This window comes from Trematosphaeria pertusa, assembly GCF_010094035.1.
Source record: "Trematosphaeria pertusa strain CBS 122368 unplaced genomic scaffold BU26scaffold_12, whole genome shotgun sequence".
In the NCBI taxonomy this organism is placed as follows: Eukaryota; Fungi; Ascomycota; class Dothideomycetes; order Pleosporales; family Trematosphaeriaceae; genus Trematosphaeria; species Trematosphaeria pertusa.
In genome coordinates this window covers 810,704-826,479 of record NW_022987223.1, presented here as the reverse complement: position 1 = coordinate 826,479, position 15,776 = coordinate 810,704, and the positions used below count along the sequence as shown (strand labels likewise).

General features: G+C 55.8%; 9 protein-coding genes across 9 annotated transcripts; 4 read left to right on the top strand and 5 right to left on the bottom strand.

The window, feature by feature from the left end:
* Positions 1–968: 968 nt before the first annotated feature.
* BU26DRAFT_522000 (uncharacterized protein) lies at positions 969–1,426 on the top strand. The gene is made up of 2 exons (XM_033829680.1): positions 969–1,291; positions 1,340–1,426. The coding sequence occupies exons 1-2, from the start codon at positions 1,038–1,040 to the stop codon at positions 1,350–1,352; spliced, it is 267 nt and encodes an 88-aa protein (XP_033680587.1). The 5' UTR covers positions 969–1,037; the 3' UTR covers positions 1,353–1,426.
* Positions 1,247–2,532, top strand: BU26DRAFT_521998 (MFS general substrate transporter). Its single transcript, XM_033829679.1, has 2 exons — positions 1,247–1,294; positions 1,344–2,532. Exon 2 carries the CDS (start codon positions 1,598–1,600, stop codon positions 2,399–2,401), a length of 804 nt encoding a protein of 267 aa, XP_033680586.1. The 5' UTR covers positions 1,247–1,294; positions 1,344–1,597; the 3' UTR covers positions 2,402–2,532.
* A 31-nt stretch (positions 2,533–2,563) lies between these two features.
* BU26DRAFT_71563 (uncharacterized protein) lies at positions 2,564–3,070 on the bottom strand. Its single transcript, XM_033836259.1, has one exon. The coding sequence runs from the start codon at positions 2,982–2,984 to the stop codon at positions 2,691–2,693; it is 294 nt and encodes a 97-aa protein (XP_033680585.1). The 5' UTR covers positions 2,985–3,070; the 3' UTR covers positions 2,564–2,690.
* A 233-nt stretch (positions 3,071–3,303) lies between these two features.
* BU26DRAFT_462460 (uncharacterized protein) lies at positions 3,304–7,851 on the bottom strand. Its single transcript, XM_033825091.1, has 7 exons — positions 7,357–7,851; positions 6,845–7,189; positions 6,257–6,793; positions 5,310–6,175; positions 4,761–5,189; positions 4,188–4,702; positions 3,304–4,093 (listed from the first exon to the last, which is right to left on the bottom strand). Exons 1-7 carry the CDS (start codon positions 7,400–7,402, stop codon positions 3,634–3,636), a joined length of 3,198 nt encoding a protein of 1,065 aa, XP_033680584.1. The 5' UTR covers positions 7,403–7,851; the 3' UTR covers positions 3,304–3,633.
* A 202-nt stretch (positions 7,852–8,053) lies between these two features.
* On the bottom strand, positions 8,054–10,726 carry BU26DRAFT_489792 (uncharacterized protein). The gene is made up of 2 exons (XM_033826032.1): positions 9,222–10,726; positions 8,054–9,176 (listed from the first exon to the last, which is right to left on the bottom strand). The coding sequence occupies exons 1-2, from the start codon at positions 10,653–10,655 to the stop codon at positions 8,289–8,291; spliced, it is 2,322 nt and encodes a 773-aa protein (XP_033680583.1). The 5' UTR covers positions 10,656–10,726; the 3' UTR covers positions 8,054–8,288.
* A 162-nt stretch (positions 10,727–10,888) lies between these two features.
* BU26DRAFT_542327 (uncharacterized protein) lies at positions 10,889–12,317 on the bottom strand. The gene is made up of 4 exons (XM_033831637.1): positions 12,194–12,317; positions 12,041–12,147; positions 11,130–11,991; positions 10,889–11,079 (listed from the first exon to the last, which is right to left on the bottom strand). Exons 1-4 carry the CDS (start codon positions 12,282–12,284, stop codon positions 10,934–10,936), a joined length of 1,206 nt encoding a protein of 401 aa, XP_033680582.1. The 5' UTR covers positions 12,285–12,317; the 3' UTR covers positions 10,889–10,933.
* Positions 12,318–12,452: 135 nt separating this feature from the next.
* On the top strand, positions 12,453–13,938 carry BU26DRAFT_462450 (3-oxoacyl-reductase). The gene is made up of 3 exons (XM_033825090.1): positions 12,453–12,896; positions 12,954–13,249; positions 13,300–13,938. The coding sequence occupies exons 1-3, from the start codon at positions 12,733–12,735 to the stop codon at positions 13,740–13,742; spliced, it is 903 nt and encodes a 300-aa protein (XP_033680581.1). The 5' UTR covers positions 12,453–12,732; the 3' UTR covers positions 13,743–13,938.
* A 48-nt stretch (positions 13,939–13,986) lies between these two features.
* BU26DRAFT_521993 (uncharacterized protein) lies at positions 13,987–14,394 on the bottom strand. Its single transcript, XM_033829678.1, has one exon. It carries the CDS (start codon positions 14,321–14,323, stop codon positions 14,123–14,125), a length of 201 nt encoding a protein of 66 aa, XP_033680580.1. The 5' UTR covers positions 14,324–14,394; the 3' UTR covers positions 13,987–14,122.
* Positions 14,395–14,700: 306 nt separating this feature from the next.
* BU26DRAFT_508204 (uncharacterized protein) lies at positions 14,701–15,542 on the top strand (the record flags this gene model as incomplete). The annotated part of the gene is made up of 3 exons (XM_033827060.1): positions 14,701–14,848; positions 15,127–15,179; positions 15,321–15,542. 3 exons carry the CDS (start codon positions 14,701–14,703, stop codon positions 15,540–15,542), a joined length of 423 nt encoding a protein of 140 aa, XP_033680579.1.
* Positions 15,543–15,776: the final 234 nt, after the last annotated feature.

The following is a 15,776-nucleotide window of genomic DNA, read 5'->3' as shown; positions in this document are numbered from 1 at the left end:
GCCCGATCCGCCTGCATCCTTATCCTGTGCGAGGGCTCGCAGGCGTTGTGCCAAGGTCTTGGGTGGCGCTTTTCGATGGTTGTCATCATCGCGCCGAGCTGTGACTTCTACGCCGTCCCGTCCGTTCTGGAACCCGCACTTGCCCAAAATTATGTGCTTGGCCCGACGTCCCAGAAGGGGGCCGCCTAACAACAACAATTCCCCCAGAGATAGAGTGCGTCAAGGACGTCCATCTGGACAGCGGCTGATGTGTCGAAGGATCTGGAGACCCGCGAGCCTCAATCTAAGATGCGCTTTCTGCATGGATGGGTCGGGCCCGTGTTCTTCGATATCCGCCGCGACATGCGTCAACCGCTTGAGACGACACTGTCAAAATGCAGCCGGAACGTCGTACAGCGGTCGCTAGGGTCGAGGGGCGAGCCTGTGCGTCACCGACCATGCCCCCTTTCGGAAGAGATACCAGCCACGCCCGGACGCAAGATGTGAGGGAGCCAAGCAGCAAGCGTATCCACACTCTCGTCCCATCCAACCGTCCCCATGGGGTCCCGTTGGCCGCTGGCCGCTAAGTGATCCCGGCAGATAGCTGAGCTGGGAACCAGGACCTGTTTCCAGGAAGGTGCAAACGGATGCAAGTATAGATAGCCCGCCTGTCCCCCCTTGGAATCTTTTCCCCAGACTGCATCCAGTGCTCCCAACACCCGGTACTCACTCCAGCACCATGGTCGCCGAGAAGAACCACCTCGACATTGTAGAGAAGCAGGACGCTGTTGAGAAGGAGTATGGGAGTTCTGGCATCAGCTCGCCAGCCGAGTTTGATGAGCTTCCTGACCCCGACGCGGGCAAGAGCGATGAGGAGCGCGCGAAGCTTGTACGACCTTGCCCCCTCTTCGCCCACCGCTAGTGCCCGGCATGCTAACATCGTCTAGGACAAAGCTCTCATCTGGAAGATCGACCTCTGGCTGATCCCGTGGCTCTCACTCTTGTACCTGCTCTCCTTCCTGGACCGAACCAACATCGGTAATGCACGTGTTGCGCACATGGAGGAGGCTATTGGTATGGGTGGACGCGATTACAACAACGCCCTGACCATCTTCTTCATCTCGTACGCCGGTGCTGAGCCAATCACCAACCTTCTCCTGAAGCGCTATTCGCCGCGCTATTTCTTCACCACCATCATCCTGCTCTGGGGTGCGATCATGACCGTCATGGGCTGCGTGCAGAACCAGGCTGGACTGCTCGCTTGCCGCTGGTTCCTCGGTCTTGCTGAGGCTGGTCTGTATCCGGGTGTCAACTACTACCTTTCGTAAGTCGCATGCGACGTCGCAAAGTAAAGACTTGCTAACAGAAAATAGCTGCTGGTACAAGCGTCAGGAGCTCGGTTTCCGCGCGGCGCTGTTCTTCTCGGCTGCCGCCCTTGCTGGTTCGTTCGGTGGACTGCTCGCAGCGGCCATTACCAATATGGAAGGTGTTGGTGGATACGAAGGATGGCGTTGGATCTGTGCGTCTCCGTTTCCATTCTCCCACGAGCTTTTGCTGACGCATCGTAGTCATCCTCGAGGGTCTCATCACGGTCTTCGTCGGTGTCTTCTGCTACTGGATGGTCTTCGATTTCCCAGACACCGCGCGCTTCCTCACACCAGAGGAGAAACTCCGCGCTTTGCGCCGTCTTCGCGCCGACAACCAAGCTCCCGCCGAGCAGGAGAAGCTCAGCCGCAAGTATGTGTTCGCCGCTTGCAAGGACTGGAAGACCTGGGCCTACGCGCTGCAGTATATGGGAGTCCTCTGCCCGCTCTACTCTTTCTCACTCTTCTTGCCGACTATTCTGCTCGGTATGGGCTACCAGGGCACCAAAGCGCAGCTCATGTCTGTTCCTCCTTACGCCGTCGCCGCAGCTATGACTGTCTTCATCGGCTGGCTCGCCGATCGAACCAAGTGGCGTGGATACTGCAACATGGTCATCTCGTTCATCGGATGTGTCGGCTTTGCCATGTTGCTGGCTACCCAGAATCCCCGTATCCAGTATGCCGGTACGTTCCTCGGAGCCATGGGCATCTACCCCTGCGTCCCGAACACTCTTTCGTGGGCCTCCAACAACGTCGAGGGCGTGTACAAGCGCGGCGTCATGGTCGGTATTGTTGTTGGCTGGGGCAACATGAATGGTGTCATCTCATCCAACATCTACTTCCCGAGGGAGAAGCCCAAGTATACCACAGGCCATGCGACGGTGCTTGCATTCATGTTCGCGTGCTTGTTCGGCGGGACCATTCTCACGCATTTCCTGCTGAAGCGGGAGAACAGTTTGCGAAAGGCGGGCAAGAGGGATCACTGGGTCGAGGACAAGAGCCAGGAGGAGATTCGCATGCTGGGCGATTGCCGTCCGGACTTCATCTACACTACGTAGATTGGCTTCGACAAGATTTGCGTCGGGCAGTCAGGCAGTCGAATGGATCGAGTGTCGTGCGACGCGCATGGTCCCAGGGTAACGGATGTCGATATTATCCCTAATGGGTGGTGAGTTGTTGTCGTCAGGTCGCGGGACGGACTGCTTGGTTCTGTCGCTTGAGCCAGAGGGCGCTTCTTACCTGACGGGAGTCGCGATGCAAGGCGGCCATGTAGTAAATAAAAGCTGTTGCCATTGAAATGTTTGCTCTCTGATGACTGCCGCCTCGTACATACGCGCCCTGAGGAAGTCACCTCGGCGGGCGCGTCATTGCCGGATCGCCATTCGTTAGCCGGCAGTTATCCGCCTGCCCGAGGCGCCGCACCCGTAGCGTGCAGAAGCTTGAACGCACGCTCCATGTTTCGAAACTCCATATCGAGAGCAGTCGAAAGTGTGCGAGAGGAAGGATGTTCGAACAGAGAGGAATGACGCCATAACGCTTCGTTATGTGGTTGTCGCCACAGCTGAGGGCCGAGCTAGTAAGATGGTGGTTCGACGCATTCCGGGCGACTCTCTTGCTGGCGGCGTGAGATGTGAAGCGCATGAAAGAAAGAAGAGATGAAGAAGTCAAAAGATGTGAAGTCGCAATAAGGTTGTTAAAGGGGAACCGCGTTCGGCTCAGAGTTGCCGGGCAGAATCTCGATTGGGGCGGGAGGAAGGAGCGATCGACGACGCTCTGGCCAAGCATCTATGGATCTCCGCGGATAAGTTTCCGAGTCATATCGCTGGGTCTTCTAGCGGAGCGGAGCGGAAGCGTACATAGAGTGATCAGCGAGGTAATTGATGCTTCTAGCGGGTAACTAGGCTCGCGTACGAGGGCAGGGTAGCTGAGAGCATGGCCGAAAATTGACGAGCCTTGGTTAGCATGAAGAGAGGAATTTTTGTAGACACGTCTATCGTGAAGCTATGCTATGACTATGCAGGAAAAATTTCCTTGCGAAGGGGCAGATCAAGCATTCCTGTGTCGAGCGCACGAACCGAATCCTAAAGTCCTCTAGGGGAATATGTGCAGTCAACTCCCGTACCGTACGCCTCATCGAAACTCAATACGCGGCCAGCAAAGATAAGAGGGCCTCCTAAACGATAGCCGAAAATCGTGCACGCATCTGCCATCGCGTTTTTGTCCGTCCGCTGCTGAATTCAAGAAACTCCCCAGTAGCATCACCCGTAAACGCCACTGAACCCGCGAATCCTCAGCGGAAAAGAGACCTAAGGTCCTCTAGACGTTGCTTGGCCATCTTTTCTTTGGTAGTCCGCTCCCGGGCCATAGTAAGGTCAGCGAGCGCCTTCTTCTTGCGCTGAAGCTCCAACATCTTCTCTTCGAAGCTGTTCTCCATGATGAAACGCTTGATCGTGACCTCGCGTGTCTGACCGAGACGGTGTACGCGATCGACCGCCTGTGCCTCAGCAGCAGGATTGAACTGCGGCTCCATGACGTAGGCCTTGCTCGCCTTCGTGAGATTGAGACCGAGACCGCCAGCACCGATCGAAACGAGGATAATGTGCACTGAGTCGTCTTTGTCGAATGACTCTAGAGACCTATTGCGAGCTTCGCGGGGCATGCGGCCGTCGAGGCGTACGTACGTATGGCTGTCATTGTTGAGAGCGATTTCGATGAGATCAAGGTGGGTGGTCCATGTGGAGAAGATGACACTGAGAAGTGTTAGCATTTGCAAAGCCTAGCGTGGGGAATTTTCGTGCATTAAGCTAAAGCCGTAACCTGGTGCATAGACTGGAGTAGACTTACCTTTTGATAGGCGGTTCAGTCGGGTGAGCGAAGCTCCACTCCCTATGCTCCTTCAGGTCCTCGAGTAGAGCCTTGGTCTTCGTGTGCGGGCCTGCATAAGCACCGATCTTCTTGGCTAGCTTGGGGTCCTTCCTGATACGCTCACGCTCCTCCAAATAGGCCCTCCAGTCACTATGCTTCAACTCGAAAGACACGGGTCGAATGCGGCTCTCACAGAACGGACAGAGTGAAAAGCCATCCGGCATTGTGTTCTTGTTAAAATCGTCCCGGAGGGTGGAGGTATGCTTGGCGCAGGCAACGTGATAGCAAGGAGTCATGTGGCCAATGACATCCTTTTTAGGCTTGCTCTCGGCCTCGTCGTCAGAGTCGTCAAAGTCGTCGCTCGCTCCGAGAAGAGTGTTCTGGCAGTTGGGGTAGCCGCAGTGGTCGGTATCTGTCTGGTCTAGAAGCTCAAGCATGTCGTAGGCTTGCATGCGTGTGAGTACCGGCGCGTCCTGGTCGTCGTCCTCGATCTCCTGGAAAGGCACATTAGCAAATGCCATTGAAGCCCCTTACAATTGGCTTCACACATACCATGGGGTTATCGTAGGTCATGCCATCCGTCAACTTGAGCGCCTCGTCGCTCAAAAGATCGCGTCCATGAGCGCAGATGAGACGAAGATTCATGATAGCGGTCAAGATTCGGGCGTACGAATGGCCACCAAGCTTCTCCCCAGAGGTCACCGCGTTGACCTTCCGGGCCGAATCCTGTTCGAACCAATCGTGGAGCTTCTGCTCGTCCTTGGAGAACTTTAACCGCACGACTAGATCACGGCGTGCTGGTAGCTCGATCTCCAACACACGTTCCTTCAGCCGTCGCAGCGTTACTGAACTGACTAGGAGTTGAAGCTTGGGTACGACTTCTTCGTCGGCGTTCTTGAAGGGCGCCAGTATATGTTGGGTGAATCCAGGACCAGTATCGAAGGGGTGCAGGTGTAGAAAGCGGAATAGAGCACCGAGGTCCTGTGTAATTATTAGCAATGTTTGCATTGGAGACCTAAAGCACTTCTGGGATCTAGGCGGACACTACATCCTGCAGGGCCGATGGCCAGGTCAGAGTGGAGGGCCCAAATGATCACTTACCTCAAGCCGATTCTGAACCGGTGTACCGGTTACTGCCCAACGACGCTGAGCTGCCAACGTACATGCAGCCACAGATTGCTTCGTAGACGTATTCCGGATAGCGTGTGCCTCGTCGAGCACGATCCTAAACCAGTGGATATATGGCAGGGATGCGCCCCGATCGTTGTAATCAGCCTGAATCATGTTGTAAGTCGTAATAACGAGGTCGTAATCAGCGAGGATTTTCGGCGTGAACTTAGAGCGGTCTTTTCCGTGGTAGTTGGTCCACTTGAGCCCGCGACCAGGAGGAAAGTGCCTCTCGAGTTGCTCCTTCCAATTGTACATAGTACTGAGAGGGCACACTAGAAGAGTGGCTCGACTATTGATAACTTGTTGAATCATCGACGCGGCGCTCTTGATTGGTGGAGCCCTCTGAGCAAACGCGTTGCTAGCCGCGACGGATTCAGGGTCGGCAACGAGCGAGAGGATACTGAGGGTCTTGCCGAGGCCCATTTCGTCGGCCAATATGCCGCCGCGGCAGCTGGCTGGTTTGTTGGCCGCTTCCTCCCCGGTAATCACATGGACGTAGTATTTCCGGCCATTATCACGAAGCTTCGGCTGCCAGAGCGAGTCCGTCCGGTTGTCGGCCTCCTCGCCACTCCAGTCCTGCTCTTTGTCCCAGAGAAAGTACAACGCCTGCTTCTGATGTGGATACAGAGGCGTACGGATAATAGTCGACGGCTCTCTGACGCCCATCTTTTCACTGCTGATAAGCGTGGCGAACATGTTCTGCACATCGCTGCGAATCTCATCGACACTCCGGAGGACATAGCTGCCAGCACCGGCCGCATGCCGCGCGGCTGGCTGCTCGAATGTGGGGTGGGCCACTGTGAATGTGTTAGTCTCGGCTGTGGAAGCTCTGCCTGAAGGTCTTCTATGGATTAACACAAAACGACCCGGATACGCACCTTCTTGAATGTTGAATGAGGCGTGGGTCTGTGGATTGAAGTAATCGTATCGTTGAAGCTCGAAGATCGGGTCAGTAAGCAAGACTCCCTTCGCTTTGAGGAACCGTCCAATATCGTGAGCAACCTTGCGGGGGCAATAGAGTTGAAAGGTAAGAGCGATAAGAGTCGAGAGCATAGAACCCGGAGGTCCTTCATTCGGCAGTTTCCGACGAGGTTCCGTCCACGCCATCCACAGTAGGCCGCTGAGCTGGGCTGCATCCATGAGAGGTGCGAGAGCTTGCGCCGTCTTCATGTCGACCCGTCCGAACTCCTTGCCGGTGGGGTCTACGACCATGATGTTCATCGTGTTGCGCTGGCCACCACCTCGTCGAAACGAGACCTTGATCCGACCCTGTTGGCCATGATTGCCTTGATATTTCTTCGGGTCCGGGAAAGGCACCGTATGCGACTGGACGTACACGTGCTTGAGACGGCCAATGCAGATGACTTGCATAGAGTTGTCCTTGACGACTTGGATGTCGCCCTCCTCCTCATCGCCTGGGAATTTAGTTAGTAGTCGTTAAGGTAAGCATTCTTGGGGACAGGTACTCATGGTCAGATCGATTGCAGGCCCCGCAGTTGGATTTGGCTGGACGCTGTTCGCCTGGAGATCTAGGGCGCCTCCGGGTCCGAGATTTGAGTGAGGCTTCTTTTTCTGCTCCTCGTCGGTCTTGACTCTCTTGGACGGCGAAGCGGTGCGCTCGTGCACGTTGTGCAGTCGCTCAACGAGTGAAACTTGGCCGGCTATCGTGGGGTCCTCCCGCCCGCGCTCGACTTCTTCCTCCGCAGCGGGACGTTTCGAGAATGACTTCGGATTGAGTAGAGCACGCGGGTCGAATTGAGGTGCATGTGCATGTGGCGACGGGAGGTTGTTTTGTAGTTGGAGCGCTTCACCTTGGTCTATTAGCTCATGTTCTGGCGAAGCACGTGAACCGTCGTGGTCCAGAATCGGCCGCCCGAATCCCGGTTGCCACGGTGATCGCATTTGGGGGATATTGATTTGTTTAGACATAGAATATGGTGTTGGGGAGTTGAAAAGAGAAGGAGACGTAGAAAGTTACCTCGTCGACGCGCGCCTTTTGGGTCGAGTAGCGCGGCGGGGTCCATGGTAGTTATATACAGATAGAATCTACGGGAACAGGGGTGAGAGAAACCTGTCAGGCGTCAAGTGAGAGCACCATTCCCCGGTGCGGTCGCGGAGCTCGAGGGTGTCACCGGCGCAGCGCATTTGATATTGCCAAGACGTGATGCTCTCCCGCCACAGGAGGGTAGCAGAGTTGTCGTCGCGTCGAACTAGCAGTCGATCGCACCGCTCTGCAGGCGCAGAATCTGGATCGGTGCCAAAAGGATGGGATGTGTTGCGCGAAAGCGGCGTGTGGTTGCCTGGGTGTGCGCCGTTCAACCGGTAGTACCAGTCTCTGTGGGTCCAGCAGGTGAAGGTAGGCGTCGGGTACGATCGCGCGGCAGCTGGAGAGCGGCGAACATTAACATGCCCTTCGTACAGTGATCAGAGGGGAGAATACAGCGAGTCAATGCGGCACGGCGCGGGTGATAGAGACGCGGTTGGCTTTTGATGATCAAGTCACCAAGTCAGCCATTCCACGCGCCACTGTGGCCGTGCATGGTCTGTGCAACCGTGTCAGATGACCCTCTTTGACATCCGGCCGGGGAGATCCGGGATGTATTCGAGCAAATTTGGTCCCAAATAGGAACGCTGCGAAGAATGATGTCAAGCGACTCAAAGGACGCATTATAGCTCACATACGAAACTTCAGAATGTTATGCGGTGCTACGCTACTCTTGTCTAGCAGAATCATCGGAATGATGGAAAGCCCGCCGGCACTTGATATTACTACATATATGCCCGCATATATCCCAAATTGCGTTTCAGGAACGCCGCGTATATGCAACCGATGTGCTCATGCGATCAAAACACCGCCCCATGCAAGTATTTCCTTTTACCTCTAATGATACAGCTATACATGGCACATAATCAACACCAAGTAAATACTGGATTCCGACTCTTGACCATCTCTAAGCGTTCCACGATTACCCTCTTCCGATTCCCTTCCATGTCCTCATTCGCTGCGTATCCAAGGTCTCCTTCGTCATCATCATCTCCAATGATTATGGCGCTATGGCCCCTTCTCGCGGTCAGGGAGTATCGCCTATGATGCCTTTTCGGGTCGGTCTGACGCCGTGAGCGAGCCGCGTCGTAGCTCATCCGCGCGCGGTGACTTGGTCGGCCATTTGTGTAGGTGGATGGAGAGCCATCCATCGTGCGAGAAGTCCACGGTATCGCCTGTACGGTTGCGGGTGATTCTGGACCTTGCGACTCGTCGGGCTCGCGCCGGACGTCCATAGAGCTAGATTCGCGGGAGAGATTAAAGCGGTTCTCGTTGGCAAGTTCCAGGGGCGGCGAGTTCATCAGAAGATCAGGTTGAGGTTTCTGTGGTGGAGTTGAGAGTGCGGTGATGTCCATCTCTTCCTGCTCAGCGACGGGCCTGTGGCGATTTGCTTGATGCTTCCGGCGCATCTCTGCAGATGGCGCACGAAGAGGTACGGCGATCGGAATGTCCACAAAGTCATCCCATACACACACTCTGGCCCTGCGTGTGAGCTCCAAAGGACCATGATCTGGAGTCTTGAGCGTCTCCACGACATTCCACGCCTGTCCTTTCATGACAGCGACTTGCTTAGCGTACATTCGCTCCTTAAAGTCGGCGTCTTGCATGAAGCATTTCCGTAATGCAAGTTGTGTATCACTCCACCATTGCTTCGAAGTGAGAAGAGGAAGGAAGTGACGACGGGTCGCTTCGGAGAAAGGTTGGCCGATGAGCGAGACGGGGAGGAAGAGCCAACCGAACGGGTAGCTTCGCCACTAGGGGAAGGTTAGCTGAGTCATGGAAGGGATACGGTCACCTACAGCATCAGGGTGCTTCCAAGGCCAGGACAAACTGTTGTCGATGGCACCAATTGATATGGACGGCGTTGGCCCGTTGGGCATTGGTGTAGCTGAACGACTCATTGCGGTCATTGGTTCGCGCCGCCCGTACGGATCCGCCTCAGACATAGATTGCTTGGTGTAGCTGCTCGGTTCGTGTTCGCTGTCTGTCTGCCCATTCATCTTCGGCGGCTCTGCCACGATGGAGGCCTCTTGTGTCTTCTGATCAATCTTGATCATCCAATTGTCCAGCCCTCGGTCTGTGTTCCGCATGATGTAGTCCAGAATCACCAGTTTCTCCAGCTGCTCCCTAAAGGACTGCTGCAGGGCATCCGTCCAAAAGACGCTCCGCTGTTGCTGCTGATCGGCGGAGTTGGGGCGCGATTCCTCCTCATCTTCATCGTCGGACTGCGGTCCGCTCGGTCTGCACTCCTCCGCCCATCTCCGCTTCTTCTTGCGCGGCGCCGGCTCTGTCCTGAAGCTCGAGTTGTGCTGGTCCGGCCACGGATGCTCCTTCAGGAAGATATTGGCATCCTTGAAACCCTTCAGAAACACTTGGAAGCTACCGACCTTCTCCGGCAGCGGCTTCTTCTTCCTGTAGTATGCGCGCCGGTCCCAGAAGTCGTAGTGGAAGGATTTAGAGGAGAGGGAGACGACTTCGGTGTAGGGCACAAGGTTCGTGCGTAGTTGCGTGTCGAGGACGTAGGCGGCGGCTTCGGAAACGTAGCTCAAATTAGGAATGAGACAGGCTCTTCCAAAGAAGAAAGGGAACAGGTTGCGGTGTATCCACTTTGTCCATTTCGGGTTGCGCGACGCGTAGGGCTCCTCGTCCTTGGGCTTGAAGACGCCCACCACCTTGCCCCGGCCGTTCCGCGCAAAGTAGCTGCCGGAGCTGCCCTGAGAGATCAGCTTCGGGTGTGTGCCCTGCTCGATTGCTACCCTGACGCTCTCAACAACATCATCGAACTGCAGCTTCGTCATGCGGTCGGAGGAGCCCTCGAAGTCGAACGTCAGCGTCTCTGCTGTAACCGGGCGCACCCAGTCGGGCGCCTGGAACACCGAGTGGTGGATCTCCAGCGGTTCGTCATCAGGCGCCTCCTTCTGCTTCTTGATCTTAAACTTCTGCGCGATCTCGTCCGCCCAGCGCTCCAACCTGGCATTTATGGCCTTGATGTCCACCCCCGAATTGCTTCGCTGGCGCCGTCCGGACGGTGTCCTCCGCAGGTTGGGAGACGAATCGCCGGACGCAGGCACGCGCATGCGCGAATCCCGCTTCGGTTGGATGGGGGCATACTGGGAGCCGGATATGGTTCGCTCGTGGAACTCGTCTTCGGAGTCGTTGCTGCTGTCTTCTTCCTCCTCAGCCTGGGCTATGCGGGCGTAGCCGGAGGTCGGGGGTCTCCGGCTCCGGGGCATCGTGGTGAATTGGGGAGACGCAAATGAAAGGGAAGAAAGCTGGCGTCTTGAAAAGGGTGCCTGGGAATCTGGTGATGACGGAGCTATGCAGATCCGCTAACGGCCCTGTTGGGCTAGCGCGGAAGTCTGACACGTGAACCGATGACCCCCAGCGTAGAGTCACCATGACGAAGAATGCTCTCGACTACCGGCATTCGGAATTGGTTCACAGGAAATCTTCATACGTTCTATGTGGGTATCTCAGTTTGTGATATCTAGCCATTCAGTTTTGCAGTCCCCTATTCAAATAGCTCGCTATCATCCAAGTCCGCCTGGCGCCTGACCACACTCGGGCTGTCCTCTTCTAGGCCTCCGGTGGTTTCCGTTATATCTCCTCCCGCCGTCATGAGCAGATCCTCGACGATCCGCTTACTAGCTTCGCGAGCTTGGCTACGTCAGCATACAAACACCAAGCCTGCATTCTATTGTACTCACCGGGTGTCTGAAGTAGCTTGCTTGCTGGAACATGGAACTGAATGGTCTTCGGCGGGCTGAACCCCAGCTCATCTCCCTCGTCCTCGCTGTCGCTATCGAATATTGCCCCAGTCTTCGTAACACTAAAGGGCTGCTTCCCTTTCCCAGGAGTTTGTACGCTCACGCCAGGGGTCCTTGGAGTCTTCAATGGTGAGAATAAATCGGCGCGAAGCTGGGGCGCCGGCGAGGAAGGCGGAGACGAATCCTCATCCCATTTGGGCAGGGCAGATGCGCCCTTTGGGATAGGAGCGCCCCGCCGCGCGGTTGCCGGCGTAAACACACCGGTTGGCTTGTACTTTCTAGGGCTAATCAGTGGTGTTGCCTGCACGCGGTAGGTCTTGTCCAGGACACGGTGCAGGAGGGGGTCCTGGTTGATTGGCGCCCTCTTGCCGGACGTCGGGGGCACGAAAGGCGACGAGTCAAACGAGCCGGTCATGTCTGGTAGAGCCTGCGTCTTTCCGGGCGTGGTAGGGTTCAGCTTGGGCGTCCGAGAGCCCTCCAATTCTCGCCTTAGATTCTCGTACGGCGACGAAAACTCGGCGAATAGGGGCTCCTTCCCTCCCGTGTTCGGAGCTCGTGGCGTGCTGTGTGCGTGCGCGAGGGAGGGCGAGTCGAGCGTCGACGTGCCTTCCAGATCGGCCTGGGAAGACGACGGTCGCGGAGGGGTTGCGGTTGCGCTCGTCACGGTGTCTCCCTCTACCGTCTCGTCGTCGTACGCCTGAGATTGCTGCGTGTCCTCATTCGCCGTTGTATCATCGGTGTCTGGCGCTTCGTAGCCGGAGAGGGAGACGTTTGCGCTGGCTTCGAAGAATTGTTTCCAGAACTGGGAGGGTTAACGTCACCGCACACTGTCCAGCGACGAGCGGATATACCTTGGAGCCCTCCCAGACCGCTTCAGAGTGCTTCCCATACTGCTCGACAATGGGAAGAACGCTCGTCGTGACAATGCGGTGCGCCCGGCTGAAGTTGTGGTCGATTTCTGCGCCCGTCAGTCGCGTGCGTGGGGTAGCGGGGGCCTTGTTTACCTTGCAGCGTCAGCGTGATGGACTGCTCCAGCTTCTCCAATTCCTCAGTAAGCGACAGGTTGCGCTGCGGCGCCACACTGGGGCGAGACATGTTGGAACTCTTCGGCCTCGTGTGTTGATGGTGTGGCCGATACACAGCTCGCGACGCGCTTCCCGAGGTCGGGTTGAATGATGGCGAGATACTAGTACAGAATTAGCTAGCGCCTTCACCGTGCTGCTTCCCCGCCGTTTTACTGCACTCCGCCCTGCACTCCGCTCACATCCTGCGACCTGACGGGATCGACGTGACCCGGGTTGCTTTATTCCCAGCTCAAGTTTAAACTATCTTGAGCCATCGATGCGGGCCCTGCATAAGCCAACGCCTTGTTTGAGCTACCATCCATGGACGCGTTGCGGAGACGCTGGGTATAAGTATCGTGCGGAGCCGCGATGCTGTCGCTCCAATTCCCCGATACGTACGCTCCAATTCCCTGCCTGGTTGCTCTCTTTTCCCTCCGTTCAGTCCAATTTGCTTGCATCCAGTCTATCCTTCTCCAGTCATGCTATTCCGTGTGCCAGCTCGAACTGCGTGGCAAGCTGCGCCCAAACTCACACAGCTATCACGGGTCACGACTCGTGCTCCGCAATGGGTCAGGAGATATGCGACACCGAGCATGGAGCAGCAGGACCGGACCGCAATTGTCACAGGCTCCTCTCGTGGCATGTAAGACCGCCCGGCTCCTCTTTCCGCACCCCGAGGAGCCCATCTAACAATCCATAGCGGCAAGGCTATCGCTCTTCGGCTCGCTCGAGACGGCTACGACATCTGCGTTAACGATGTCCAAGCCAACCAAGCAGGATGCGAGGAAGTCGTAAAGGAGATCAAAGGCATCGGCAGGAATGCGTTCCCGTTCACAGCGGACGTGTCAAATCGCCAAGAAGTGCAGAAGATGGTTGAAGCGAGCGTGAATGAGCTGGGGCCTCTCAACACCATGGTCGCGAACGCAGGTATTGCGCAGGTCAAGCCGCTTCTTGATTTGACAGAGGAGGATATGAAGCGCATGTTTGAGGTGAATGGTAAGCTAGCACCAGCGGTTCAGATAGACTACGCGCCAACGCAGACACAGTATACGGCCTCTACAATTGCTACTCCACCGCAGCAAAGCAGTTGATCAAGCAAGGCAACGGCGGTAAGATCCTCGGCGCTGCTTCCATCGTCGCCTTCAAGGCCTTCCCGTTCCTGGCGCACTACAGCGCCTCCAAGTGGGCCGTTCGCGGCCTGACGCAGGCTTTTGCGATGGATTTGGCCACCCACAAAATCACCGTCAACGCTTACGCCCCTGGGATCGTCGGCACCGCCATGTGGGATCTGATTGATGAAGAGGTCGGGAAGATGACAGGCCACAAGAAGGGTGAGACGATCAAAAAGTACAGCGGCGAGCTGATTGCGCTGGGAAGAACGAGTGTTCCCGAGGATGTGAGTAGCACGGTGAGTTTTCTGTGCAGCCCCGATTCGGACTACATGACGGGTCAAACGATCGTGATTGATGGCGGTATCGTCTTCACGTAGGCAGAACAATCGACGCAAGCGTTTTTCGTTCGCGGTCTACTAGCTATGTCCCGTTTGCCTATGCGCTTAAAATGCTCACGCTCATGCGTACGTGGATGCGATCCCGCCAATCGAATCTCAGCAGCGAATGTGTCAAACAATCGAATGCTACCGATATAAGGAGGGACATCACTACATCGCTAATTGCAGAACCCATTCGAACCATGGCACCAGGACGTGAGTTTTACGACGGAGGCTACGGCGGGTGGCCCTACGAATCTCCTCAATTACCTCCGTTCCCCTCCCCGTTCCGCCAGAATCAAAGACGATCACAGGTTCCCCCGCACCAACCGCTTTACACGGTTCCTCCCGACCGCAGTGCTGAGGAACAGCTTGACCAGCTACGGGCAAAACATCGAGAATGGGCGGCCAAGCTCGCAGAGCTCGACCGGCTTCACGAAGAGCTTAGGCAAAGTGTCAGGGGCATGCAGGACAGTTTTGACGCGAGTGTGCGGAGCGTTAATAGGCTGATTGAGAGGAGTGAGCGGAAGTCGAGGGCGCTTAGGGACGAGATGGGTGGCAGAGGTGGCAGGAGGGAGCATTAGGTAGCAGGAACCTCTGAAGTGTCCGGAAGGCTTGAGCCATTTGCTTTGTTGCCGCTCTCCAACGCGGGGCGATTAGGTGTTCCGTCCGTTTTGGAGTGGGGACGGGATTATCGGGAAGGAATGTGGTCTGATGCGTAGCAGTGAAGGTAGCTCAAGCCGTTCGCCGTAGTTTTCTACCGCCGTTCGCTCTTCCGTTTATCCACTACCACTGACCACGTAAACAACCTGAAGGACGCCAGGCTCACAATAACTCAGTCCACGCGCAAACGGTACCAACGACACTTATAATCGCGATATTGCACAACTCCAGTTACAATTCCAACACCATTTCTCGCACGGAACCTGCTCGGAGCATATCTGCTAGCTGTCGAATCATGGACGACCAGATGGACTTCGGCAGCAGTTTCGACCCATATGATATTGATGAAAAGCTATTTGAGCTGCGGAGAAAACAGCGAGAGTGGGGCGCTAGATTGGAGGAGCTGGAGAAGCTGCTGAAGCAGATTAGGCACAGTGCCGATGGTATGAGAAAGGTGCTTGGAAAGGTAGATGAGTTGTTACATAAGGCTGAAGACGGGATAGGGGAGCTAAAGAGGGATATCAGGGAAGGGCATGGGAGGCGGGTGGGGAGTAGAGACGGGGAGCAGCAGTCGTTTTGGTCATTTATGTGTCGAAGGCCGTGAGGAACGTGCCAGGTCTTTCAGACTCCGCCGAGATCGTTCTGTACATTCCGCTTATTTGCGAATATGAACTTCGTTGATATGCTTTGTTCTCACGTAGTATATCTACATCGCTCATAGCCTTCCTGTTTCTCATCCAGCACAGCTCAACAGCACACCAACCATCTCGAACAGTACGCTGAACATGAACCGAAACAGCCAAAACCCGCGAAGCATACCAAGCAGGTCTCCTCGAAGGCCGTGCGCAAGCCCATGATCAAATCACCTATCTCGAAGACTAAATCAAGCGGCGCGACACTTGTCTGCGACGGCAGGCCGCCCAGAGCGAGCGCGACGAAGCGAAGAGGGCTATGGAGGTATATCAGCGAGAGAAGGAGGACTGGCAGACCGCGATCGAGCGCCTGGAGGCTAGGCTGGGTCATGAGATCGGGCGCTACGAGCAGTTGTGCGATGACTATGACATGCTTGTTATGACCTTAAAGGGGAAGGTTGGGGAGGTTTGGCGCACGTTAAGGGAGCATGAGGAGGAGGCATAGGCGAGGGATTGAGGGATGGCAGAATGGGATGTTGATTGGGGAGGGGATTGGTGAGGGACTGCGAGTCCTCAATAAACCTCAATGTTATTTCACTCCAAGTGATGTCAGGAGTGTTCATAGAAGCTTTACTCATCAATATATCTCCGTAGCTCTTCTGGAAGCCGAATCACGCGAGCACATCGAGAAGTACAGCAAACGCAAACTGCAAGTGCAAGCTGAATGACAATTCGAGAA

Coding starts and splice junctions, on each gene's coding strand:
- BU26DRAFT_522000 (XM_033829680.1), top strand. CDS start 1,038: ATGGAGGAGGCTATTGGTATGGGTGGACGCGATTACAACAACGCCCTG.
- BU26DRAFT_71563 (XM_033836259.1), bottom strand. CDS start 2,984: ATGCGCTTCACATCTCACGCCGCCAGCAAGAGAGTCGCCCGGAATGCG.
- BU26DRAFT_521998 (XM_033829679.1), top strand. CDS start 1,598: ATGGTCTTCGATTTCCCAGACACCGCGCGCTTCCTCACACCAGAGGAG.
- BU26DRAFT_462460 (XM_033825091.1), bottom strand. CDS start 7,402: ATGGACCCCGCCGCGCTACTCGACCCAAAAGGCGCGCGTCGACGAG. Junction 5,190..5,309: donor CGGTTCAGAATCGGCTTGAG/GTAAGTGATCAT, acceptor ATAATTACACAG/GACCTCGGTGCTCTATTCCG. Junction 4,094..4,187: donor ACTGAACCGCCTATCAAAAG/GTAAGTCTACTC, acceptor AACACTTCTCAG/TGTCATCTTCTCCACATGGA.
- BU26DRAFT_489792 (XM_033826032.1), bottom strand. CDS start 10,655: ATGCCCCGGAGCCGGAGACCCCCGACCTCCGGCTACGCCCGCATAGCC. Junction 9,177..9,221: donor CTTGGAAGCACCCTGATGCT/GTAGGTGACCGT, acceptor ACCTTCCCCTAG/TGGCGAAGCTACCCGTTCGG.
- BU26DRAFT_521993 (XM_033829678.1), bottom strand. CDS start 14,323: ATGCTCCCTCCTGCCACCTCTGCCACCCATCTCGTCCCTAAGCGCCCT.
- BU26DRAFT_542327 (XM_033831637.1), bottom strand. CDS start 12,284: ATGTCTCGCCCCAGTGTGGCGCCGCAGCGCAACCTGTCGCTTACTGAG. Junction 11,992..12,040: donor CGGTCTGGGAGGGCTCCAAG/GTATATCCGCTC, acceptor TAACCCTCCCAG/TTCTGGAAACAATTCTTCGA. Junction 11,080..11,129: donor CAAGCTACTTCAGACACCCG/GTGAGTACAATA, acceptor GACGTAGCCAAG/CTCGCGAAGCTAGTAAGCGG.
- BU26DRAFT_462450 (XM_033825090.1), top strand. CDS start 12,733: ATGCTATTCCGTGTGCCAGCTCGAACTGCGTGGCAAGCTGCGCCCAAA. Junction 12,897..12,953: donor ACAGGCTCCTCTCGTGGCAT/GTAAGACCGCCC, acceptor AACAATCCATAG/CGGCAAGGCTATCGCTCTTC. Junction 13,250..13,299: donor GCGCATGTTTGAGGTGAATG/GTAAGCTAGCAC, acceptor ACGCAGACACAG/TATACGGCCTCTACAATTGC.